Source organism: Silurus meridionalis, chromosome 7, assembly GCF_014805685.1.
Source record: "Silurus meridionalis isolate SWU-2019-XX chromosome 7, ASM1480568v1, whole genome shotgun sequence".
NCBI classification, from domain to species: Eukaryota; Metazoa; Chordata; class Actinopteri; order Siluriformes; family Siluridae; genus Silurus; species Silurus meridionalis.
Window position 1 is genome coordinate 5,567,036 of NC_060890.1, and position 27,699 is coordinate 5,594,734.

Genomic DNA, 27,699 nt, shown 5'->3' on the forward strand with positions numbered 1-27,699 from the left:
TATTTAAAATTGCTGACATTGTAAAAAATGTCAACTGTTCAAATGTTAATGATCACAAATATTAATAATAATAAAGTGCTTTCAAAAATTACAAGCAATTTTATGTTTTTCAATTTTGTTTTGCATTTCTTCCCTTAACCGTAAATAAATTGAACCGAACATATTAATATCTTCATCTATCTATCTATCTATCTATCTATCTATCTATCTATCTATCTATCTATCTATCTATCTATCTATCTATCTATCTATCGTATTAAAGCTAACGATGTGATGCATCGTTTTAAAAAAGTGTAAGCTCGGACCAGTATCACCCTGCAGTGTACAACCAGGGCCAGTAATAATGCAGCAGCTTCGGCAGGTACAAGCCGGATAAAGAGATTAGTGCTGTGTCTCTATTGACTGTCATATTATATTGCTTTTTTGCGCCCGACTCGTGAATAAATCGGCAAGCAGCGGACGAGGCCGGAATGCTAAGGAGATTGGTGTCACGGCTTAGGAGGTAAATAAGCCTAGGCATCAGAGCCTCACTAATCTGTTGGCCCCCGTGTTGGCCGAGGACAGCTTTGCTGCGCTTTAATGCGCAGCTCGGGAGATGATGGACAAGCGGCAATGGAGAAAGACAGAACGAGAAAGAAGGACATGTGCTGTCCGTGAAACGCATGGACATCAGCAAAGCTGTAGTGAACCCCCCGACCTTAATTTGAGTCGGACTGTAGGTGAATGCAGATGCAAAAAAACAATTTTGCAGAAAGAAAAAAAAGATGAATGATTCAATATGATGAATTATATGGACAAGTTTGTGGACACCTGAGCATAATATTGGTATGTGTTTTTTTTTTAGCATCCCTTTCTAAAATTTGTCTCAGTTTCCTGTTAGAATCATGTTAGATCACAATGATTTGTGATCATTCGGCCACGAGGGTGTTAGAAAAGTCATGTGTTGATGTAGGATGAGGAAGTCAAATTCAAAGCTCTACAGCAGAAGATCTTCCATTCTAACCCATGTAAAGCATATCTTCATGGAGCTGGCTTTGTGCACTGAGGCATTATCATGCTGGTTTGGGTCTCCTAATTCAAGTGAAGGGAAAATCTCAATTTCATCCTGTGCCTCCAAATTTGCAGTAGCACTTTGGGATGAGGGGGAACCACATATAATCAAGTGTCCCTGTATTTTTGTCCTTATAGTATGTATAGAATTGACAAATAAATATAATTTACCTTGTAGTCCATCTGCTCCGAGCAGTTAAAAACGTACACCATGATACCGAGCGCTCGGCCCAGGTCCTTGGTGGTCTCGGTTTTCCCTGTTCCTGCCGGACCAGCAGGGGCTCCGCTCATGGTCAGGTGAAGGGACTGGGTCAGTGTGATGTAGCATCTGTAATGGACACACACACACACACACACACACACACACACACACACACACACACACATTGTACATTGTAGCACAGTAAAAACATTTTGTTCGCATTTCCCAGTGATGTAGGAAACTCAGGTCAGAGCACAGAGTCAGCAAGGATACAGCACTCCTGGAGCACATAGAGTTAAGGGCATTGCCCAAGGTCCAAAGTGCCCAAAAGTGGCAGCTTCGCAATACTAGGGCTTGAACCCCCGACCAGTAACCACTGAGCCACCACTACCCCAATATTCACTTATGCATGAAAAAAAAAATGGAAAGAAAGTAGGAAATCAGATATTCAGAAATTTTGGGGGGAAACATTTCCCCATATCCTCGAGTGTTCACAGAGCACATCAAAGTAAACGCCTGTAAAACTCGGCCCATTAGTTCCCCAGGAAACGTTTTTTTCCCCCCTAATGACGGCTTATGATTATAGGAAGCAATCACCTGTCTTACACCTTTAGATACCTGATGCATAATGGAGCCATCTGCAGCGCTAGCATTCCTCAGCACATTCATCTCAACATGGATGAAAGCCAGAATTCTGACACGGTCAACAGAGTCTTCCAGGAGCTATGAAACCCCCACCACCATATGCTTGGTAAGACGCGGCGCCATTGATTTCTCCATCAAAGACGCGTGCTTTCACTTTGTTGTTGTTTCAAAGACTTCCCGAACCCATTTGGGGCGTTTCGAGCATAAACAGCTTGCTGAAGAGCTTCGACAACTCGCTATCTGCTTTTAACAGGAAAGTGTTTAATGGGACACTTTCTTTCTTTATTGGGCTCTGAAGCTTGCGCAACAACCGTGATGAGCTGTGCGCAAGTGTTGTGTGTGCGAGTGTGTGTGTGTGTCGGAAGACGAAAATCACCAAGCCTGAAAAGGAAGATTCGAGTGCTGTCTTCCTGTCCAACATGTGCTGCTCTCTATTTTGCTCTAAAATGTATGAATTTGCAAAAATGTTATGATTCAAGCTCCTTGGTGAACACTAATGCCTGAGTCTCACCCTCACTCGGGTTGATAATCTCACCTGGATACCGATGCTTTGTAGAAAATTCGAAAAACACCATCCTAGGATTCCTAGTCACGATATTTAGGCGAATTCACAAAGTATGGGGACGTGGGATCTCAGTGGTTAAGGCTTTGGGCTACTGCTCGGAAGGTTGAGGGGTTCAAGCCCTGGTATCGCCAAGCTGCCACTCTTGGGGCCCTTGAGAAAGGCCCTTATCCCTCTGTGCTTCAGGGGTGCTGTATCATTGCTGACCCTGCATTTTGAAATAATTTCACTGTGGGATCAATAAAGTATTTGAAATTTATGAATAAAATAAAGAAATAAATACGATCATTTTTGACAATCTTAAGCGACATCTACACTAATCCAAATAAAATTTCAATCGTTCCCCAAAAGTTGCTCATCCACACTGCGCCCGAGCAAAACTGCACTCACTGCGACGCGGAAACGGCATTTTCAAATTTATCCTTTGGAGTGCCCTTTAAAAGACTACATTTCCATTGACAGTGTGGAAGGACGTCCGAAACAGAGAGAAAAATATGCGTTTCTGAATAAATAAGTATTAGTGTGGACATGGCCTTTAGTGTGTTTTCCGCTACAGCAGAGGTAGCCAAAAAATGTTATGAATTGTTTTGCTGGTTTTTTTTTTTTTATGGATCAATAAAACTTGCATTTATTTTAAAATGACTATCAAATATAAAATGTTTTTTGTATAAATACATAAAACTGAGTTAAATAAGACAAACCTCACTCATTCATATTTTACAATGGTTGGGAGGAAGAGTTCTTTTTAAACCCTTTTTCTAACCCTAAGTGGCACAATGTAGAGAGACATTTTGGTACGTGTCACAAATGTTTCAAATCAAATCAATTTTATTTGTCACATACATATACATACGGAGTACGACATGCAGTGAAACGACGGTCCGGCATGAGGGATTAGAACGAGGGAAAATAAACCAAGAAAAAAGAAGGTAGATAAATATAAAGTAGAAACTATATAAAATATATAAAGATATATGTGAGAAAAAGTGTATATATAATGTGTTTCCATGCTAAATTGAAATAAATAAATGTTGCATGTATATGTGTGTGTTTCCTACCATGCTAAGCAGTGGTGTACAGTAAATGTCATTCTTTACTGTACTTAAGTCGCTTCTTTATGTATTTCCATTTGGGGAGATTTTTACTCAACTACATTTTGCAAAATCAGTTTTTATTTTATTCATGAGTGGATAAAAAAAGAATCGTTTTTTACCGCATGGTGGTATCTACTTACATACAGTTCAGTATCATTTAAAAAACAAAAAGAACATTTCAAGAGGAATAAATGATGGGAAGAATCTCCTGACTGTAACTTGCCACACCACCCATGGCCTTATTGTATTTTAAGTAGTTGAGGCTCATGATAATTTGAATAGTTATCAGTGTTTGACTCATTAATATCATTCTATTAATAGATCGATGTGCTGAGAATCACATTAGAGTCTTTTCACATAAACTGAGTTGAGTCTTGTGACAAAAAAAATTATAATAGGAACATTATAGCTATATAATAACTATATCATAGTACTTTGGATACTTACCGTATTTTCCGGACTATAAGCCGATACTGTTTTCCCATGCTTTGAACCCCGCGGCTTAAACAATGAAGCAGCTAATTTATGGATTTTTCCGGGGTTTTTCACGGTTTCACAAACTTCAAGCCAAAAAACTGAGCCCCCAATTTCAACACTAGACCAATGAAATTGCCGAACGGGTTCAGGTAAACCAATGAAACTCTTTATATTAAATCAGATGCGCTCCCACTGAATCGGGCTGCACCACATCATAAATATGGATGAGGTTCCTCTGACGTTTGACCTGCCGCTCACTCGGACTGTCTACAGGAAATGCGAATCATTCGTCACGCTGAAAACAACCGGGCATGAAAAAACACACTTCACCTGTGTTCTGAGCTGCACGGCATCGGGAGAAAAGCTTCACCGATGGTGATTTTTAAACGCACGACGATGCCAAAAGATAAACTCCTGAGAGAAATTGTTGTGAAAGGAAGGAGGAAGACAGTGAACAATGACTTTCTTGGTAGGCTACTGTTTAGATGTTGTCTTTCGATAAAGCCTGTGTAAAGTTCATTAGTTTCAGTGTAGACACCTGCGGCTTATAGACCGCGTATTTATGTTCAAAATAAAAATCTTTGTACAATTCAGTGGATGTGGCTTATATTTTGGTGCGCTTAATAGTCCGGAAATTACAGTAAGAACATTTGAAGGCAAATACTTTAGTACTTTTACTCAGGTGAAAGTTCGAAGGAAGCATGTTTACTGGAGAAATATTTTACCTCGTGCATCTCTACTTCAACTCAAGTACATGGTTTGTGTACTTCGTCATTATTATACGATCAGACGGTGTCTTAACATATGATTATTTCTATTAATAATATCAATAAATTTGAACCGTGCAACTTAATGTTATTCAGGAAGTTTGTATCAAACAAGCAGAACTTCATATTACTCGGTACCTTTTCAGTTTCTAAAAAGTTGGTCTGTAGTGTGAACGATTTGAATGCTAGGCTCTGGTGTGAATCTGGTACCACTCGAATTTACTTTCTCTTGTCATCTCAGGGACATTTTCCTTTGCCATTTTCCTGCTTGGCCTGCTCATTCTGGACCTAGATCTATTGCAGGATTTCTGTAAAGCACATTTTTTTGCAATGTCTATTCGTAAATGCGCTATACTATTAAAACTGAATTGGATTAGAATTTTTTTTAGGGAGAATGATGATTGAGGGGATTTGAGTGAGTCGGCTAGTCCAAAAAATTAATAAAAAATACAGAAAAACTGTCACTGCGGGAGTTTTGGTGTGGGAGGCTGTGAGGAAATAGTGTAACCGGAAAATGATGTTACATCATGAACTGTAAGAACTTGTAGCGAAGCAATATGCAAATGTCTCCAGTCACCAGTTATTAGACCGGTTAGTGTAGGAATTGTATCGGAGAATGTAAGCTTGGGGAAGTTTCCAAAGTTTTTTTTTATTTTCAGAGGGAAAAAAAGTGTAAGGCACGTTAGATTTGTTTCAGTGCTTTGTTTTATGTAACCTCGAAGGTCATGAAGTTGTATTATTTATTCACATGTTCATCCTGATCAGCATATTATGGTGGCTCCAGAAGTTTGAGAATGTGTTGGGAATACTGTATATGGATCCACCCTGGATACGACAGCAGTCCATCCCATGTCAGCGTACACGCACAAATTCAAATTTTTGATTCAAACTATCTACTGGCATGTTTTTGAGATGTGGGAGGAAGCTGGAGGACCTGGAGAAAAAGACAGAAACCCACACAAAACATGCAAAACTCCACACTGACAGCAGCTGTGACACCGCACCAAGTTCTTGGAGTGTCAACCTATTTTTTTTTATCTACTTCAATGCAACACGGGTAAACGCCTGGCCGGATTTTCGTTCCTCACGGTTATAATCGCATCCTTTCCCTATTAGTTTTGCTGAATTATTCATAGTAGCCAACGCATAATGTGCTTTAAGGTAATTTGCTGAATACGGCAGGATTATCAGGGGTTAGTGTTTTTAATTAGGGCGAGCCGGATGACCGATTCTTGCCGTACTTTGTTTCCACTCAAGCGCAAGTCGGATTTCAGGAAAAAACTTCAGACTTGGCAAGTTTACCTCAGGATTCCCATGACGCTACTCAGGAGCCCTCGGTTGGACTCACCTGTCTGTGAGCGGCGTAATGACGAGACGTGGCGTGTTGCCCAGGTACTCGTAGGAGTAGAGAAACTGGGCATCGCAGATGTTAGCGAAGCAATGCCTCTCCTTTTCGTCCCAGCGGTGGCGTAGTTGGGACAGCCACAAGAACGCCTGCGAGTTCTCCACCTGAGAAGAAACGACAGACGAAGACTAAACCGCAGACCTCATCCCAAACTCGCGGGCTTTTGTAGTCATGAGAATAGCGAACAAAATTTTTCGAACTTTTCCACACACGAGAACCAATTTGCGCCCGCCAGACCGTGTTCGGCTAATACTCTGCGCCATGCAAGGACGGTGATTACGGAGGATTAGCGACGAAAGAACGTAACACCTGAGCAGTGAAGGGAAATTATCCACAGGCTGAGCCACTCTCTTCACTTTCTTTAGGATTTCTATTTGACTTAGCAGTCATTACTCAAGTAAAAAAAAAAAATAGAAACCAGAAGGGAGTGCAGCATGGCTTACTATTCCAATGACAACATATCAAATAATAATAATAATATCATTACACAGCAAAATGATTTTGTATGCACATTTCTTAATGAAAATGCATCCCACGTCCTCCTTTCTCTGACCGACCTGATCTGGTGTTGCCCCTGTAATTTCACTCTCCTTTTGCTGACTGGGACAGAATACTCAAATGATCCCGCAGAGACTACATCCGTCCCGCTGTATATGCTAACGGATGACGTAAAGGCTGACGCGAGTACCTTCTGGGCGATGATCTTTGCCACTACGTCTCTGGCGTGGACGTCTATGGTGCATATGGTCATGACCTTCTGTCTGTCTCCGGGGCTGAGCTGCCCAATCAGCATGGTGATGAGAGTGTTCAGCTGGCTCACTTGTTTCTTGTAATACTCCTTCATAGCGTTCTCGTAGCCCTCCTCGAGCCTCGCGAAGGCCATGCCGACATCAGTGGTCCACCAGATCTGAGTGCAGGTGAGGGCAACCTAACAACCCAAAAAACATGCAAAAATGTTCTGACGAATATGGTTTTGAATAAGTGTGTTGTAAAATCAGCTGGATGCCTCGGTAGCTCCTTATAGTTTTTTTTATTAGGTTAAAAAATGTTTAATCGGCTTGGAAAATGTTTGTATTTACTATTTAAACTAGTATAAGAAACACAAGGGTGAACACAGTCTACATTTACAATATATGGCAAACCCCCTTAATAGAGCAACTTCCAATTATTATTATTTTTTATATACATTTAATCAATAGAGTGTTAAGAGCCTCTTAAGAGCCCAGCATTTGCAGCTTTGCGGTGCTGGGATTTGAACTCATGACCTTTGGATAAGATGTCCAACATCTCAATGATTCAAGATTTGTCACAAACAGAATTACATACAGAATACAACATGCAGTGAAATGTAAACTTGCATTTGATCTAAAGTTGTTGATTAGATAAAATGAACTGTAAACATAAAATAATAGAAAATATGAAGACGAAAAAAGAAGAGAAGAGAAAAAATGAGTAAATATATTAGATCATAAAAAAGTGGAAGTTAAAAATAGTGCAAATATACTTAATATACTGTAGATATAGATCATTAAGTGCCACTAAGATGTCTCCCAAAACTTGTGTCACACTTTGATTGAGCTGTTGTATGTGTATCGTATGGGCTGCGAATGAACAAATAAAAAATCAAATGTCGACTTGCAGTTGTTCAGATAAATGCAAAAAAGGAGCGGTCAATTTAAGATCCAGAAAAAATAAAAAAATCTCAATGAAGATATGCCTTACATGGGTTGGAGAAGATGCTCTTCGATGACCTGCTATAGAGCTCTGACCTCAACCCTAATGGACACATTTTGGGATCAATGTGAACCCTTACTGCACCCCAGGCCTCCTCACATCACCAACATCAGTACCTGATTTTACCAATATCATTCCGGCTAAATGAGCATAAGTCTGCACAAACACACTCCAAAATCTAGTGGACCGTCTTCCCAGAAGAGTGGAGGTTATTATAACAGCAAATGGTGACTAAATGTGGAATGATGGGATGTTCAAAATGCACATATAGATAGATAGATAGATAGATAGATAGATAGATAGATAGATAGATAGATAGATAGATAGATAGATAGATAGATAGATAGACATAATTCATATGTGCTTTTTCAACATTGCAGAAAAAAAATAGATAGTACAAAATGTCAAAACTGGGTTTCTACTGTTCAAGTTGTTTCCAATATATATTTGAACTCCGATATACAGTGCATTTCCTTGTTATATACCAGCACTCCCTCGCTCTGGAGAAAATGTCTTTGTGAATGTTAAGGATGGGTTTACGTGTGCTAGTGCCTACCTGAGCGGGATAGTCGAACAGCCACTGTTCTCTCGGTTTCTCCTCGTAGGCCACGACAGCCTCTGTCATCTCATGGCGCACGGTAGAACGCATCGTATCCAGAACTTTATTTAGCCATAATTCGACCTGCAAAAGCAGAACTTATCGTCTTAGCAGTAGCATCATTCCGAGTCGATAATCAATAATTATATTTCCCTTAAAGACAAGTGTTAGATTCCCAGTAAACAGTGAACACTGTGGATGAGATGGGGACACACTGTATTAGATGCCATCCATCAGATTTACCCCTAGTGGGAACTGCATAGTTGATATACTTCTCGTTTTTCTTCTCAAGATGGTAGGAAAGGAAGGAAAATCTGGACAAAACTTACCTGAACATGAACAGACATGTATAGTTGAAAATTCTATTTCTTACAACATTTCTGTGGGACTGTAAAGAGTGTGTGACAGTACTATACTATGACTGGGAGATATATATCTCTCTATATATATGATATATCTATAGATATATATCTAAACATTACAAAAACAAATATAACAGAAAAAAAATAAATCATTACTATCACTGAGACCTTCCATGAATAAAAATGATGATTTCCACTTGGTAAAAAATACCTGGCCGGTGCAGTCGCAAGGCTCATTGAAAGGAACATACTCATCCTCCTTGCTGTACATGCCCAGCCCCGACTTGCTGGGGTTGCCATCGGCATCGCTTACAAACTTCATCTTTGCCATGTTGTCAAACAACTTAGACAGATGCCTTTGAACCTGAGGGCGGAGAACAAAAAGCTCAACTGAAAAGCGTGCTGTTTGCTTAGAAATGTTTGCTTCATCATCTATCACATTGTTACAGAGTGTCTGCGAGTCAGCTGAGCATATGAGCAGTGATCAACACTGCCATCTAGAGCGTGATGTCCAGTTCCGCATGCGAACTCCCTCAAGAAGCGAGCTGAAATTCCTGTGGATGAAAAAGGCTGTGTATATAAAAGTCTGAAATGTTACTGTACCTGCTGAGGGTTGGTGCCATTGGACAGAATGTCCAGCAGATCAGCAGACGAGATGAAGTAGAACCTCGGGAAAGCCAGCCGCTTGGTATCCAGATATTCAGCCAGTGCCTTTTCACAGAGAGCCAGCCTGCAAGAAGAAGCACCATGCCGACAAAGTGTGTTTGAAGCTTGTACTTTCATAGGCTGCTGCAATACAGCCTGTGGGATGTCGATGATATGAACGGTCACACTACATTCGCTCCTACATTACGTCGCAGCGGAAAACGTGGGTCTAAAATTTTTGACCTAGCAGAAAGCATAAAAAAACATTAAAAAAAGCAATGAACCTGCTCTGTATGTCCTCGAGTCTGTTGTAAAGCCCGGGTTTATTGGTGGCCTCCACAACGTTGGGCGTTTTATGAGCATCATAAGCCAGCTCTTTGAAATCTGTGTCAATGCCTTCAAAGCGCTTGGAATCCTGCAAGATATTCATGAGAGAAGCGCAGCGGTAAAATAATAAACCGACATTGCTCGCAAACATCTGCGTTCCTGGTTATTAGGATGCCGTGATAATTATCCCGACGCATTCAGCCAAAAGCTGGGTGTGCAATCGACAAACATTTTCATCTCTGATCTGAATCAATGAATGCATTTGCCAGTGGGTAGGACATGACAATTCTCCAGTCAGTAATGACCTCATTAAGCTGGGCCAAGTCCTCATTACAGGCATCTGGAGCACTCATTGATAACAGATACGTTCTGGGGTACATTTATATTGTTTTTTATTTTTGTTACTGATAGTGTTTGTTTGCAATGTGATTATAATCGTGTATTAATTATGCACACAATATCATGGTGTAAATCAAATTTGACACCAAAACACAAAAGCAGGAATCAAAATGCATCCCGAACCTCAGGTAACTGAGTGCGGATGTCCTCTGAGCCGATGAAAATGCTCTCCAGATGCGACCAAGTCCTCTGAACTTCAAACCAGATGGAGATCACCGAGTCGGCGGCCGAGAGCCGGCGCTGCCAAGCCGACACTTCGTCCAGAAAGAAAGCTATGTACTTGGAAGACATGAGGTTCTGCAGCTGCACCTGGTTATCTTCGAGCGTCTCAACCAGCTCCTCATCCGCCTTAAGCAGAGGGACGCTGGTGCGAGGGTGTGACTCGTAGCCAAACTCCATTGCCGTCCAAGTGGCATCCAGCTCACTAAGGACCTTCTCCATGCCCATTTCTTTCACAGCCCGGTCCACAATGGCCCTCACCTCATCCTCAAAGCAGTGCAGGTTTAGGTTCAGCAGATCAGCCAGTGTGGTGTCTCGGTCCATCGTGAATTGGACTCCTGTGGCCATCATTAGCTGCTGCCAGTGCCTGGGTCGGATTGCTGGGTTCTGTAGCTCGGCAACGGCTCGCAAGGACGTGAGCGTATTCCTTACAACGCCCTCTAGGCCGCAGAAAGCATCCCATGCTCGTGCCTCTTTGTCCAGAACCCGCAGCTCCTTTGAGACACGCTTGCACTCCATCTCCATGTCATCCACGTTGATGTCCCTCCATGGCGTCGTGCGCCAGGAGTCCAGGCTGAACCTCATGGCCATTATCATGTCCCACAGCTTTTTCAGGATGGACACCTCTTTGCGACACTGTTTTAGTTGTTTGTAATCGGGTACGTTGACTTCGAACAGGCTGGCGGACTCGATGAGCGCCGTCATGACCGATTCTTTCTCCTGAATCTGATGGTGGGCGAGGTTTAGCATGTTGTATGGGTTTGCACTGTCAAACCTGTAAGTACATAAAAGCAGTCCACGGGTCACTCAAGATAAGATGGTTTCATCTGTCCCATATACAGTAAAATTCTTTTTTTTTTGCATCCCAGCGGAAAACTGGGTCAGCCTTGATACAATGCCCTGGAGCACAGACGGTTAAGGGCCTTGGTTAAAGCCCCCAAGAGTGGCAGCTTGGCCATACCCCTGACCAGTAACCCAGAGCTTTAACTACTGAGCTACCACCTTCCCCATTTACATTTAAAATGTACATCTACAGCCATATTTAGTTTGGCATCAGAAACAGGCCATCAATTATATGCGCTGCTTCATATCTATAAGTACTGCATTGTAAAAACAGTCACTCATCACTTGATCCCCATATTTTACACAAACTAATGTTGCTGCAAATTGTACAGAAGTCCTAATATAACTTCTTAATTTTATATGATTCAAACTACTGCTATTTGCACTCTTACACTTTGTCCATTACTGATTTTTCATATACTCTGTATATTGTGGTTCTCCTTATTAGTTCTGTATTGTCCTTATTTAATCTGTTTTGTCTTGAACAGTTTTGTCTATAAGCTAAATGTATATTGTTATTTATGTCTGCACTTTGAGAGTCACCAACAGCTGGAACCAAATTCCTTGTGTGCGTCAACCCACCTGGCTAAAAAAAACAGATTCTGAAGCCCTACAAGGATTACCTGAAAGGTCCCTTGGTGCGGAACTGCTCCCTGAACGAATGTTGCTGTACGTCGAATGCAGCACACTTTCTGCGCAGGTTGGCCACCTCAATGGCCTGGAGTGGAGCCACATGTTGCTTCACGAGTACAACATGCTTCTTCATGTTATTCCACTTCTCGGGCAGCTCCTACGAAATATTAACAAAGGTCTGAATGGATTTCACCTAGTTGGGTAGTGTTTTATTTACTTTATCCAGACAATCTCTGATAAAGTGTTTAATCAAGTGTTGGCTTAAAGGGGGCATTTTGGAGTGTCCCCTATAAAAAACCATAACAGCTTTATGGCCTTCCGGTAGAATTGACGGTTTAGCCTTATTATGAACGCAATTACCTCTAGCTGTTTATACACCACTTCCGGAAGTTCCTGCTCATATGTCTTGAGCAGATCAATGGTCTGCTGCAGAGGCTCGAACATTTCATCTGTGGAACTCTGTCTCTCTTTGACTGCCATTAAGTGACCCATAATGTCCACCAAGCCAGCGTAGTCTCCCTCTTCCACCTTCTTGCCGAGGCCAGTCTCAGTTACCTTAACAAACCCTTCTAGATCTGACAAACTGGAGAGGTAAAAAAAATAAATAACAAGTCCCGGAAAAAGAGTGAAATGTATTCAATTGTTCAATATTATTCATCTTTTTTGAAAATTTTCCTTCCAAAAACAGTAAGTTACCTGTGTGTCACATGGTCGATAAGATGTTGTTTAAACAAAAGGCTCCACTTTTTGATAATATTGAGCAGAGAGCATTTGAAGGCACGTGCGTCCACTCTCATCCAGCCTTCAAACGTGCAGACAGGCTCTATCTTCTGCACCTCTTCATACACGCTCTCATAAGAATCTACTTGCTCGCGAAAGCGATCCAGAGTCGGAGGGTTTTCGGGAACACCGTGCTCTGCGTGGGCCTCGATCTCCTCGCTCGTCAGGACGTGGCCATAAAGCAAGAACTGACGCATGAACTCCTTCCGATCGTCAACATAGAGGTAGCCGTAACGTTCAAACGTGTTGCGGTACTCGCAGCATTTTACCATGACACTCTGCACACGGTCCATAAGAAGCTGACGCATGTCTGCAAGATCTGCCATGTCCTCCATGTCAGCCTGTAGACACAGATTTTTTTTTATGGTTTTAGTGAACTGTTTAGAACCAGGATTAGTTCTGCAGCTGGAGAAGTTTGTATAGAATATTTGTTCAGCTCCGCTAATTAGCTCATGGCTGTATGTTTGGTTTCATCCTGGCACTTCATGTTAGCATCTTACCAATCTATGTGACTAGCATCGTGAACAGTTGATTGATCTTCAAGCTGAGCATAGACACATTTCCTTTGTAAGACATCTTTCAACATACATGGTAAAATATTGTCATTGTTTTACTTACTAGACCCAAGAGGATTATCTACTTCTATTATATTAGCATGTGATTGGCTTTAGAGGCAATCATGATAGTTCACGATTAGAAAACTGGACTGATCCAAGCCAGGTGTTTTCCAATTGTTGATTAGTTCCAAACAATTTTAAAGTGTTCAGTCTGATCTGCTGAAAATATCCCTGAATCACATTTACAGTGATCTGTTAAAGGATAGTAAAAGTTTTGCTATATACAGGGTGATGCTGGGAAAAATTTTGGAACTAAGATTTGGCAACGCTGGGACATTGAATTGTTTGAAACCAGTGCAACCTCGTTTAGAACCCCTTACCATTAATTATAACTATAATATACTATAATACTATAATAATGGTGATAGTGTAAGTGCTCTGCAAAGGGATTTTTGGCATCATAACCAGAAGAAACAGTTAAAAACACTGATGATACGCCATTATAACTAATGGCAAAGGGTTTTAAATGAGGTCGCACTGGTCCTGAGCAACTGCTGAGGCCCCAGGGTTGCCAAATCCTAGTTCCAAAATTTCCTGGTTCCCTCCTCCATGCTGTACATTCGCACCTTCGCTATACCATACACCCAGAACAAAATATGCTTTAGGAGAGATGAAGTGAATTATTAGACAAGAGGCAGTACCTGGTAATGTGGAAAGCTGTTATACTCAGCCAGACGTGGTACCAGAGAAGAGATTCTATAGATGTCATTGATGAGACCCTCCACTATATCATAGAAGCCATCAGCAGGCCCAAACTCAAGGGCTGGATGGAAGACTATATCAGGAACCTCTAGATTTAAATGGACTTCAAAAAGTGGAGCCAAGCCAGGAGTCTCGTCTGTTGAGATGGTAAATATTTTAATTGAATGACAAAAGAAGCACCACAAACTTTTAGTAAAGTATGCATACCAGTATTGTCCAAAAAGAACTTGAGGGAGCTTTCAATGCTGTTAAAGAAACCATCTATGACCATTTCATCAATGTATTCGACATAGGACCTCCATTCCGGTGATGAAGGATCCGCTTGGAACAGCTTTAAGTTATCCTAAATACAAAAAAAAATAGTTATTTATGTATACAGATATATATATATATATATATATATATATATATATATATATATATATATATATATATATATATATATATATATATATATTGCAGCCAGAACGTATTGACATCGCTTTACTTTTTCTACATTTTATGTTACAGCTTTTTTCCCAAAATGGATTAAATTTATTATTTTCCTCAAAATACTACAAACAATACCCCATAATGACAATGTGAAAGAAGTTTTTTTAATATCTCTGCAAATTTATTAAAAATATAAAAATGAAAAATAAAATCACATGTATGTACATAAGTATTCACAGCCTTTGCGATGACACTCAAAATTTAGTTCAGATGCATCCTGTGTCCACTGATCATACCTAAGATGTTTCTACAACTTGATTGGAGTCCACCTGTGGTAAATTCAGTTGACTGGACATGATTTAATGAGGCACACACCAATCTATATGAGGTCTTACAGTTAACAGTGCATTTCAAACCAAGCTATGAAGTCCATAGAGTTGTCTGTAGACCGACCATGACAGGATTGTATCGAGGCACAGATCATTAAAAGTCCCAATGAGCAAAGTACCATCCCTATAGTGAAGCATAGTGGTGGCAGCATCGTGCTGTGGAGATGGTTTTTTAGCGGCAGGAACTGGGAGACCAGTCAGGATCGAAGGAAAGATGAATGCAGCAATGTACAGAGACATCCATGATGAAAACCTGCTCCAAAGCGCTCTGGACCTAAGACTAGACGGTTCATCTTCCAACAGGAAAACGACCCTAAGCACACAATCAAGATAACAAAGGAGTGTCTACGGGACGACTCTGTAAATGTCCTTGAGTGGCCAAGCCAGAGCCCAGAACTGAACCCCATTGAACATCTCTGGAGAGATCTGAAAATGGCTGTGCACCGACGCTCCCCATCCAACCTGATGAAGCTTGAGAGGTTCTGTAAAGAAAAAATGGAAGAAACTGCCCAAAAATAGGTGCCAAGCTTGTAGCATCAGACTCAAAAAGACTTGAGGCTGTAATTGATGCCAGAGGTGCTTCAACCAAGTATTGAGCAAAGGCTGTGAATACTTATGTGCAAAGATTTTAAACACACTTCTTTCACTTTGTCATTATGGTGTATAGTTTGTAGAATTTTAAGGACAATGATTTTAATCTATTTTGGAATAAGGCTGAAACATAAAAAAGGTGGAAAAAGTGAAGCGATGTTAATACTTTCCGAATGCACTGTATAAAACTCTCGACATCCACCATCTCATCCTCTCCATCTCTGACCTTCAGTAAGAAATGCAGCTTGTCCCCAGAGGTACGGATATGGCTATAGGTTTTCTCTAAGCGTTCCTGCTTGTCCTCCAAGTTGAGCAGCGAGTCCTTCTTCCCATCCTTCCTCTCAAATATCGAATGAGTCCAATTCTTCATGATGTTCTGGATCTCTTCCACGTTGTCTTTTGTCCTCTGAAGTCGCGTTTCAAGATCACGCACTGCCTCGCGCACATCTTGGATGTACTCCCAGATTCCTAGCATTAATACATGAGCTATGGATATGACTGAAGTTATAAAAATAACTGATTAAGCTACCCGGCTTTTTTTTTAATGCCTTGAATGGTTGCTGTAAATTGACCTTGTGGGTACTCAAAATGAAGAAGAAAACAATTAATCGCTGTGTCATGATAATGAGACAGGCTTTTTAAATGTATATCTCATTTAGAATTCTTTATTGATCCCACGTGGAAATTGTTATTTCTTCACATATCCCAGCGATGTAAGAAGCTGGGGTCAAAGCGTAGGGTCATCTGTGTTATGGCACCCCCTAGAGCAGTGGTCCCCGACCTTTTTTGCACCATGGACCGGATTAATGTCAGATAATATTTTCACGGTCTGGCCATTAAAATAATACGACCGGCATAAAAACTGATATTTTCTGAATATAATAATAATTGTGAATCAACTGTGTTGTTGTTTGTTCATTTTGCTAGCTTGGGGGTTTGAATTTAGCGGTAATGTATTATGTGTTACCGGCCGGAGAAGCCCCTTTAAGAAGGTAGCTGATGGAGGTAAGACATGTGACAGAGGCAAGCATCTTGGCATGCATCAAGAGTGATTCATAGACAGATGTGGCGGAGAAAATAAAACATCATCCAGAATCAGATAATAAATAAAACGGAAATAATGTAAGTTATGTATTCTTTCTGTGCGGCCCAGGACCAGTTGACCCACTGCCCTAGCAGCCCCAAGAATGGCAACTTGGTGATAACATGGCTTGAACCGCTGACCTTCCGATCAGTAAACCAGAGCCTTAACCACCAAACTACCACCTCCCCAATAATATGAGTCTTGTATTTGCACAATACTATGTACCCCTTGAGGTTAACATACTATACCTTTGGTCGTCCAGTTTATATTGTCTTCAGCGTCCTTCAGTTTGATGTCAATGTCTTTCAGTTGGTTCTGGATCAGAGGAAACTCCACCTCCAGCACTGTCCCTATCACTTTGTTATACCAGCCAGTCATGAGTTCCAGGTTAGCTATATACTGCCAGAGATGCTCCTTCTTGGAATAAATATCAGCAGCAAGATCTGGAATATCCTTGTCTTGCCTAGCCTCCAGGTACTTTACCTCTCGTAGCACGGACACCAACTAGAAACCAAGGCCGAAAGATTTCCATTTCTATAACTATTTCCAAAAACATACAATCCTACACATCCAAACACCTTCATAGAAACAGACAAATGTACATTGGTGAGTATAAGGACAGTTCCTCTAAAGAACTACCATCAAACATATTCAATCATTATTATTGTATAATATAAGCAACAAATGTCTAGCCTAGTGACAATAAAAGATGAAATAAGATCAGTTATGTCTGGATCCTGAACATATACACAATTTGAAGGGTTTTTTTCTCCCCCAGAAAGGTTCACAAGGCATCTGCTTGAGTCTAAAGGTGTGCACCAGAAACAGAATCCCTGGGAAGCAGCAGAAAAGTCAAGCAAGTGTGAGTGTGTTTAATTTCACGTGGGTGCAAGTGAGCCAATAAGTAAGAGGACAGATATGAAGGTAGTGGGCGTAAGAAAGCATTCTGACTTTAAGCTTGTGGGAGTAAAGAAACAGTCAGAAGAAAAAGAATCCACATTTATTCAAGGGAACATAAGTAATGCATTTGCGTGTTGTGGCACATGGTTTATATCAGGCTGCCTGTTTGTTCATGTGTATATTTGGGAGGTGGAGTGTGAAGAGGCAATCAAATTTGTAAAAAAAAAAAATCTTCTAGCTTAGGCCACACCTAATTCAAGTTTAAAGCTAAGTTCAAACCTGACTAGAAGCAGAGAATAAATAAGCTCTATTAGAGTCACTGACTTCAATTTTTTTTATATTTTTTTGTTCATTAATATTATTCATATTATATTAATCCCAAAAGTCTCTTCTGTCTATTCTATTTTCATAGTGTTTCTCAAGTTGTATACATTGGAAGTCCTATCCAATCAGAATTTAGCGATCACATTACATGTTGCCATGGTCAAAACAATCTGATGGAAAGTCTTCCAAAGTCATTTACAGCTTAAACTCAATGTTGCTTGAAGCAGTTGCTTTAACCACTCAGATTGCGACTTGCCGATTTTAAAGCCATCTAGCAGGTGTCCAATCACATTTTCACCTCCTTTGATTGGATGTTCAGAGAGCACACTAGTCAGAGCTCGCAACCCGCATCCGGGATATTTCAAAACAGTTGTTAAAGTTTTTAATTAAACATTTATACTTTTGCGTTTTTTCCAATAAAATTTGCACAAAAAAAAATATTTCTCTTCATTTCAAATCCCCAGGAAAATGGTAAAGCATGAAACAAATGCCCTAAAATGCTAAGTAAACCCAGGGTCATTTTATGAGGTTAATATTGATGCTTCTGCTAAAGATGCAGCTGTGGCTGCAGTGAAAGGAGACTTGTTAAACTGTATTCATTCACTTTCTAGCTTTAGTAATGCCATTTATTCGTACTACATTAACAGCATGTCGGTAATGAAGAACTCTTTTATACAGTGTTTCTCTCTATTATTCATGGTTTCTATAGTCGTGATGTCATAACGAGGATATTAAGAGGTGGATTGACTGAGGTAGGATACCACTGAAAGAATAGGTGTGAAATGCCCATGGAACCATGAATTGTAATGGCTTTTTGAATGCTTAAAGAACAAGTTTATTGGTGTAAGAAAAAAGGGAGAAAAGCTCTGGAACAGTGTGATAGACGTGAAACGTGAGTAACGTGTGTTATTTTAAGGATGGCTGAATATGAGCTGAAAGGGAATTCGGGTTTGTTATGGTCTCGGATTTGAATCAGGTTCAAGGATTATTCCAGTTACAGCCAGAAACAAGTGACATACTGCACAGGATTTTCCATAAGTAGTAGGTGGGTTATACCTCTGACTAGTGATTTGGCAGATATTCTTACTCAGACTCCAAAAAACACACAGGTGGAGGTACAAAGATGCACATTTTTTTTTAAGTCTGAATGGATTTATCACCGAAATACCGGCTCATTGAAATGTTCCAGTGGATTAGCTGAAGTATTCTAAAAAAACTCTAAATACATGTACATTTTTCTTTTTCAAAGAGGGATGCAGTTTACAGAAATAATGCATTGTACACATGACTATTAAAAGACATTACCTGTGGGCTGAAGTTGACAGTGATACGTTTAGAGGCTGGGTCTCTGGATATCAGGGGCTGGTTGAGATTGTACTGGGATTTTTCACTCACCGATTCAGTCCATCGGTTATAAAGTGTAGAGGAATACCTAAGAGTAAATACAGTACATTAAGAGAAAAACAGCTCATGAAAAATGAATGAGGTTTTTAGGTGCATTTTATGCATTTCAATTAGTTTTTAAATTTTTTTGTATTTATTTTATATATTTATTCATTTATTTTTATTTATTTATTTATTTTTGGGGGGGGTTGGGAATTCTTATTTTTTCTTTATTTTTAGTCTTATTTTTTGTTCTTTCTGACTCCAATATACCCAAAGTACTTCACGCATTTTGAAGTTGTCATATTTTTAAAGCTGTTAAAGAATAAAAAAAAAAGTTTTAGAAAAAAAAAATTATATTGGGTCGGTTAGTTTTATATTGGGTGAAAAACTTACTGTGAAGGTTATATAAAAGTATACAAAGTATATAAAATGAATGATCGGTCGAGAATTATGAACACATTCACAACTACACTATATGAACAAACCAATGTGGACACCTTATGATTGGTATGTGCTTTATAAGCATCCTATTCCACATTTAGCCTGTTATAATAACCTCGATTTTTCTGGGATTTTGGATTTTCCAATTCATCAGAAGGTGTTCAATAGGATTGAGGTCAGAGCTCTATAGTAAACACTTCCACTCCAATCCATGTAAGCCATAATTTCATGGAGCTTGCTTTGTAGAGGAGTAAATTAAATGCCGCCGCATCCAAAGACATCTTATACAATGGTGTGTTTTCATCGTTTGCTGTGGGGGAAAAAAAGTTGTCCCAATACTTTTGTCCTTATATAAAAACTATATGAATTCTGTTACTTGCCGAAAAGATCATGGCAGGTCATTTCTGGTAGTGATGTAATCAAGCACAAGAATTGATCATTCATTGCTATAAAGCAGAATGTATTTGGAATGTGTTTTACTTTAAAAACATGATACCTATGTATATAATGTCATTAATATAAAAAAACATTTGAAAATCAAACAAAAGCATCAATTATGTTTGTATTTAATTAATGTATTTAGCCATTATAACAGAAATACTATGTGATGCTGTACATTCATAGGTGATTGTACATACGTCCATGGAAGTGCTTTTTTCCCAAGAGAAAAGAAAACCCATTAGTAGTCCAGCACTGAAATTCCCTCACACTACACCTCTCGAAAGTGAATTTTGCTTCCCCTACGAGTAGCTCTGCATTTGACAAACATTTAAATACTACGGAAAACGATTCCGGTGCTTGAAACATGAAAAGGCAGCATAAAACAAGATCCATTTATCACAGAAACAGGAAAAGATGTACCCAGTCCCTACTGCTAGAGTAATTTCTTTATAAGCTCGTTGTGAGAGCCTTTGCACTCTGGTCTTCATTGGAATTCCGCACGGTGCACGGCGGCTTAATTGTCTTATTGCGCTTTGCAGCACAGAGTCCGGAGAAATCAAATAGCTCCATGCTACACATAAATCATAAGCTGCTGTGTCAAGAAGTAATAACTAGAGATGCCCATAACAGCTCTAACTAGATTGCTTGCGTAATGCTCACGATTACCATCAGGTCTGTACCGTGCGGTAATTCATCATTCGGTTTTAATTCATGCTATGGCACACACAGAAAAACACACACACACACACACACACACACACACACACACACACACACACGTTGCATGAAAACGAATGTAAATCCTAAAGTGCAAACATGTTCATAGAAACGTGTGTTACAAACCCCTGCTCTGTGCAACCCAGACATATTTGTAAGAAGCGTTTGACAGAACTATAGTTCTTCCCACACAACAGAGGTATTAGAGGGAGCTGGAGAAAATGAGAGTGCCGTGTAATAACCTATAAGCACTGGCTTTGTAAATGAGCAAATAAATCATGCTAGGGACAGAATGTCTCTGTTTTGGTTCCTCTTCTGCTTTTATGTTGTATTGTTGCACACACGCTACAGGCCTTTTTTTTTACGAAACAACACCTTGCAACGAAAAACAAAACAAATCAGGGGTTCGTTATCTTTTATAAAGGCCTCCCGTAGTAAGACAATGTCATACTGGGATGCGAATTTAAAAAATTAGAACAGTTTAAAAGAATGTTCTGCCCAACGCCTTGCTTGTAGACAAAACAAAACATTAACAGACAAAACGTTGAGGGTGGGGGAGGGGGGGGAGCATCGTGAGTAACGATAATGCGAGGAATAATTGAGACAAAATGAAACCTAAGCTAAAGAAGGAGAGCTACAGCTGGCATCGTAATTACCTTTCATTTTGAAAAGAAAGAATGCTGGTGACTCACCGTTTAAGCAGCAGCATCAATTCCTCATATTTCTGCATGACTTTTTCTCCCTCGGCGGATTCCATACATCTGTTTAGATTCGGAGAAGAAGAAGAATGTGAAGTGGAAAACGGGAATTGATAAGGCAGTGAAATGACCTTGTGATGACTGACATCAAACCAAGCTGGGAAAACGTTAGAACATGGCACAAATACTCACGGATAACTGATGTACCGGAAGTTGCTGTACGGGATCTGAATGCGTTCTTGTAACTGCTGGGCCCATTTCAATCCACCTGCTACCACTGGCATGTTCCTGTTGAGTGTGGTGTAACCTAAAATACATAATATGGTGGAGAAGTTTTCTAAGCACACACATAACAGGCAAATATTTATTTTTTTTTTGCATAATTTTTGCATGTTTGTTACAGTTTATTGTTTCAGATCATCAAACTAATTTAAATATTAGTAAAAGAGATAACACAAGTGAACACAACATGCAGTTTTTAAATGAAGGTTTTTATTATTGAGGGAAAACAAAATTTAAAACTGCATGGCCCTGTGTGGAAAAAGTGTTTGCCCCCTAAACCTAATAACTGGTTGGGCCACCCTTAGCAGCAACAACTGCAATCAAGTGTTTGCGATAACTTGCAGCGAGTCTGTCACAGCGCTGTGGAGGAATTTTGGTCCACTCATCTATGCAGAATTGTAATTCAGCCACATTGGAGGGTTTTCGAGCATGAACCGCCTTTTTAAGGTCATGCCACAGCATCTCAATAGAATTCAGGTCAGGACTTTGACAAGTTCACTCCAAAGTCTTCATTTTGTTTTTCTTCAGCCATTCAGAGGTGGACTTGCTGGTGTGTTTTGGATCATTTTCCTGCTGCAGAACCTAAGTTCACTTCAGCTTGAGGTTACGAACAGATGGCCGGACATTCTCCTTCAGGATTTTTGGTAAACAGCAGAATTCATGGTTTCATTTATGACAGCAAGTCTTCCAGGTCCTGAAGCAGCAAAACAGCCCCAGACCATCACACTACCACCACCATATTTTACTGTTGGTATGATGTTCTTTTTCTGAAATGCAGTGTTAGACGTAATGGGGGACACACCTTCCAAAAAGTTAAACTTTTGTCTCGTCAGTCCACAGAGTATTTTCTAAAAAGTCTTGGGGATCATCAAGATGTTTTCTGGCAAAACTAAAACAAGTCTTTATGTTCTTTTTGCTCAGCAGCAGGTTTCGTCTTGGAACTCTTTCTTATGGTGGAGTCATGAACACTGACCTTAACTGAGGCAAGTGAGGCCTGCAGTTCTTTGGATGTTGTTGTGGAGTCTTTTGTGACCTCTTGGGTGAGTCGGCGCTGTGTTTTTCGGGTAATTTTAGTCAGCCAGCCACTTCTGGGAAGGTTCTCCACTGTTCCATGTTTCTGCCATTTGTGAATACTGGCTCTCACTCTGGTTCGCTGGAATCCCAAAGCTTTAGAAATGGCTTTATAACCTTTTCCACACTGATAGATCTCAATTACTTTCTTTCTCATTTGTTTCTGAATTTCTTTGGATCTTAGCATGATGTCTAGCTTTTGAGGATCTTTTGGTCTACTTCACTTTGTCAGGCAGGTCCTATTTAAGAGATTTCTTGATTGCGAACAGGTGTGGCATTAATCAGGCCTGGATGTGGCTAAAAAAATTTTATTCAGGTGTGATAAACCACAGTTTTAACAGGGGGGCAAACACTTTTTCACACAGGGCCATGTAGTTTTTGATTTTGTTTTCCATCAATAATAAAAAAACCTTCATTTAAAATCTGCATGCTGTGTTCACTTGTGTATTCTTTTACTATTATTTAAATTAGTTTGATGATCTGAAACATTAAAGTGTGACAAACATGCAAAAAATATAAGAAATCAGGATTCACACCACTGTGTATTTATTTATATATATATATATATATATATATATATATATATATATATATATATATATATATATATACAGTGGTGTGAAAAAGTGTTTGCCCCTAAACCTAATAACTGGTTGGGCCACCCTTAGCAGCAACAACTGCAATCAAGTGTTTGCGATAACTTGCAGCGAGTCTGTCACAGCGCTGTGGAGGAATTTTGGTCCACTCATCTATGCAGAATTGTTGTAATTCAGCCACATTGGAGGGTTTTCGAGCATGAACCGCCTTTTTAAGATCATGCCACAGCATCTCAATAGGATTCAGGTCAGGACTTTGACAAGTTCACTCCAAAGTCTTCATTTTGTTTTCTTCAGCCATTCAGAGGTGGACTTGCTGGTGTGTTTTGGATCATTTTCCTGCTGCAGAACCTAAGTTCACTTCAGCTTGAGGTTACGAACAGATGGCGGACATTCTCCTTCAGGATTTTTGGTAAACAGCAGAATTCATGGTTCCATTTATCACAAGTCTTCCATGTCCTGAAGCAGCAAAACAGCCCCAGACCATCACACTACCACCACCATATTTTACTGTTGGTATGATGTTCTTTTTCTGAAATGCGGTGTTAGACGTAATGGGGGACACACCTTCCAAAAAGTTAAACTTTTGTCTCGTCAGTCCACAGAGTATTTTCCCAAAAGTCTTGGGGATCATCAAGATGTTTTCTGGCAAAACTAAAACAAGTCTTTATGTTCTTTTTGCTCAGCAGCAGGTTTCGTCTTGGAACTCTTTCTTATGGTGGAGTCATGAACACTGACCTTAACTGAGGCAAGTGAGGCCTGCAGTTCTTTGGATGTTGTTGTGGAGTCTTTTGTGACCTCTTGGGTGAGTCGGCGCTGTGTTTTTCGGGTAATTTTAGTCAGCCAGCCACTTCTGGGAAGGTTCTCCACTGTTCCATGTTTTGCCATTTGTGAATAATGGCTCTCACTGTGGTTCGCTGGAGTCCCAAAGCTTTAGAAATGGCTTTATAACCTTTTCCAGACTAATAGATCTCAATTAATTTCTTTCTCATTTGTTTCTGAATTTCTTTGGATCTTAGCATGATGTCTAGCTTTTGAGGATCTTTTGGTCTACTTCACTTTGTCAGGCAGGTCCTATTTAAGAGATTTCTTGATTGCGAACAGGTGTGGCATTAATCAGGCCTGGATGTGGCTAAAAAAATTTTATTCAGGTGTGATAAACCACAGTTTTAACAGGGGGGCAAACACTTTTTCACACAGGGCCATGTAGTTTTGATTTTGTTTTCCATCAATAATAAAAACCTTCATTTAAAACTGCATGGCCCTGTGTGAAAAAGTGTTTGCCCCCTAAACCTAATAACTGGTTGGGCCACCCTTAGCAGCAACAACTGCAATCAAGTGTTTGCGATAACTTGCAGCGAGTCTGTCACAGCGCTGTGGAGGAATTTTGGTCCACTCATCTATGCAGAATTGTTGTAATTCAGCCACATTGGAGGGTTTTCGAGCATGAACCGCCTTTTTAAGGTCATGCCACAGCATCTCAATAGAATTCAGGTCAGGACTTTGACAAGTTCACTCCAAAGTCTTCATTTTGTTTTTCTTCAGCCATTCAGAGGTGGACTTGCTGGTGTGTTTTGGATCATTTTCCTGCTGCAGAACCTAAGTTCACTTCAGCTTGAGGTTACGAACAGATGGCCGGACATTCTCCTTCAGGATTTTTTGGTAAACATTAGAATTCATAGTTCCATTTATCACAAGTCTTCCATGTCCTGAAGCAGCAAAACAGCCCCAGACCATCACACTACCACCACCATATTTTACTGTTGGTATGATGTTCTTTTCTGAAATGCAGTGTTAGGCGTAATGGGGACACACCTTCCAAAAGTTAAACTTTTGTCTCGTCAGTCCACAGAGTATTTTCTAAAAAGTCTTGGGGATCATCAAGATGTTTTCTGGCAAAACTAAAACAAGTCTTTATGTTCTTTTGCTCAGCAGCAGGTTTCGTCTTGGAACTCTTTCTTATGGTGGAGTCATGAACACTGACCTTAACTGAGGCAAGTGAGGCCTGCAGTTCTTTGGATGTTGTTGTGGAGTCTTTTGTGACCTCTTGGGTGAGTCGGCGCTGTGTTTTTCGGGTAATTTTAGTCAGCCAGCCACTTCTGGGAAGGTTCTCCACTGTTCCATGTTTTGCCATTTGTGAATAATGGCTCTCACTCTGGTTCGCTGGAATCCCAAAGCTTTAGAAATGGCTTTATAACCTTTTCCAGACTGATAGATCTCAATTACTTTCTTTCTCATTTGTTTCTGAATTTCTTTGGATCTCAGCATGATGTCTAGCTTTTGAGGATCTTTTGGTCTACTTCACTTTGTCAGGCAGGTCCTATTTAAGAGATTTCTTGATTGCGAACAGGTGTGGCATTAATCAGGCCTGGATGTGGCTAAAAATTTTATTCAGGTGTGATAAACCACAGTTTTAACAGGGGCAAACACTTTTCACACAGGGCCATGTAGTTTTGATTTTGTTTTCCATCAATAATAAAAACCTTCATTTAAAATCTGCATGCTGTGTTCACTTGTGTATTCTTTTACTATTATTTAAATTAGTTTGATGATTTGAAACATTAAAGTGTGACAAACATGCAAAAAAATATAAGAAATCAGGATTCACACCACTGTGTATTTATTTTATATATATATATATATATATATATATATATATATATATATATATATATATATATAAACTGTATATATAAACACATTTTATGCTTGTTTTTCTATCTTACCCAGCTGCTCCTCGGTCTGTGTGTGTTTTTTGTACAGTGCCATGCAGCAGTCGAGCTCCTTGTCAAACATTTTGACTAGAAAAGGGTATTTCTTCTGTGCATCAACTGCTATCAGAGGACGCTCAAGCAGATTACCAAACATGTCCAAAAGCTGCAAAGTAAAGACCCTCATGACACGTGTGCAATACAAGCAAAAGTGAAATGAGATACTGACAACACTCGTTTATGTGATGTATGGTTCCAGTGAAGATCGCTCACTGGGATAAAAAAACCTGCTTTTGTACCCCTTCTTAGTCATAAATTTCGCTGACAGTTTCATTAGGCAGATATGTGAAATTCATAAGGAGCCAATAAAAGTCAACTGTAGACTGTAGACTTTCTGAATTAGTATGTAATCTGAGCTACAAAAAACTGCCACTGTTTACCCATTGCTCACCTTGAAGGCATGCTCGAGGCCCGAAGCGTCATCAAACGCTTGACAAAAAATTGCACCGAGACGACGATCCGTGTCTTTCACTTTACATTCAAACTCGGCTAAATCTGCCTCAAACTCCTGCAAAACACTGTCGTTTAGTACAGCATGTCAAAATCTTTGCGTCTGTATCTGTTTAATATACAGTGCATTCAGAAACCCTTCATTTTTTTGCAATTTTGTTTATGTTGCAGCCTGACACCCAGTCAGCTTTCGGAAAAGTCCTGGTTGTGCCACATTTCTTCTACTGAATAATTATAGAGGCCATTCTGCCCTTGGAAATATTTAGTGCATCAGAATAAAAATGTGCAGCCTTCCCCAGATCTGTACCTCACAACAATCCTGTCTCTGAGCTCTGCAGGCAGTTCCTTTGACCTCCTGGCTTGGTTTTTGCTATGATATGAAATGTTAGCTAGGAAGCCCTCTATAGAGAGGTGTGTGCCTTTCCAAATCATGTCCAATCAATAAACTAGACTCCAGGCAAGGTGTAGAAACATCTCAGCAACGATCGAGTCAACTCAGGCACCTGAGCTCATTTTCAAGTGTTGTTGCAAAAGAGCTGCATACATGTGATGTATGCAGCTTTTTTTTTTATACATTTACAGACATTTTAAACATTTCACTTTATCATTATGGGGTATTGAATGATACGAAAATGAAAAGAAATAACTATGATTACGAGAATAAAGTCGAAATTAAGAGAATAAAGTAGTAGCAACACCAGCTAAAGTATTGGTTCGTCAACTGGCATATCATCCTATTGAGAAGCACATCTCCACTTCAAATAGCACAAAGATATGACCATCGATATCCTTTGAGTCGACCACTGGTCATCATTTCAGACTGCACAAAAGAGGCAAATTCTGTCTGATATCGATGGTTTGATCTGCATGCAATCTAAATAGCACGTTTTTAATAGGATGATACATTAGTATTCTGTTATCATCGTATTTATTCTTAATAGGGCGCTATTGCTCAAATATGTCTTTTCTGTACTGTTCCATTCACTGGACTTCATTCCTGTCATTCCTAGAATGTAGATAAATGAGGGGAAAAAAAGAACTTGAATGATTGGAGCATCAGGCTGC

The 27,699-nt window shown here is 39.9% G+C and overlaps 1 protein-coding gene across 1 annotated transcript in view; it reads right to left on the minus strand.

Moving 5' to 3' along the window:
- Nucleotides 1-27,699, minus strand: part of dnah9 (dynein, axonemal, heavy chain 9) — a 141,444-nt gene that overhangs the window by 99,660 nt on the left and 14,085 nt on the right. Inside the window, 20 exon segments of the mRNA XM_046853566.1 lie at nucleotides 1,222-1,378; nucleotides 6,146-6,306; nucleotides 6,891-7,130; nucleotides 8,493-8,618; nucleotides 9,108-9,260; nucleotides 9,500-9,626; nucleotides 9,826-9,956; nucleotides 10,391-11,261; nucleotides 11,953-12,119; nucleotides 12,323-12,545; nucleotides 12,659-13,083; nucleotides 14,001-14,197; nucleotides 14,269-14,404; nucleotides 15,700-15,941; nucleotides 16,806-17,061; nucleotides 19,087-19,213; nucleotides 21,459-21,527; nucleotides 21,657-21,771; nucleotides 26,140-26,290; nucleotides 26,576-26,692. Of these exon segments, the coding sequence (XP_046709522.1) occupies nucleotides 1,222-1,378; nucleotides 6,146-6,306; nucleotides 6,891-7,130; nucleotides 8,493-8,618; nucleotides 9,108-9,260; nucleotides 9,500-9,626; nucleotides 9,826-9,956; nucleotides 10,391-11,261; nucleotides 11,953-12,119; nucleotides 12,323-12,545; nucleotides 12,659-13,083; nucleotides 14,001-14,197; nucleotides 14,269-14,404; nucleotides 15,700-15,941; nucleotides 16,806-17,061; nucleotides 19,087-19,213; nucleotides 21,459-21,527; nucleotides 21,657-21,771; nucleotides 26,140-26,290; nucleotides 26,576-26,692 (4,191 nt within the window).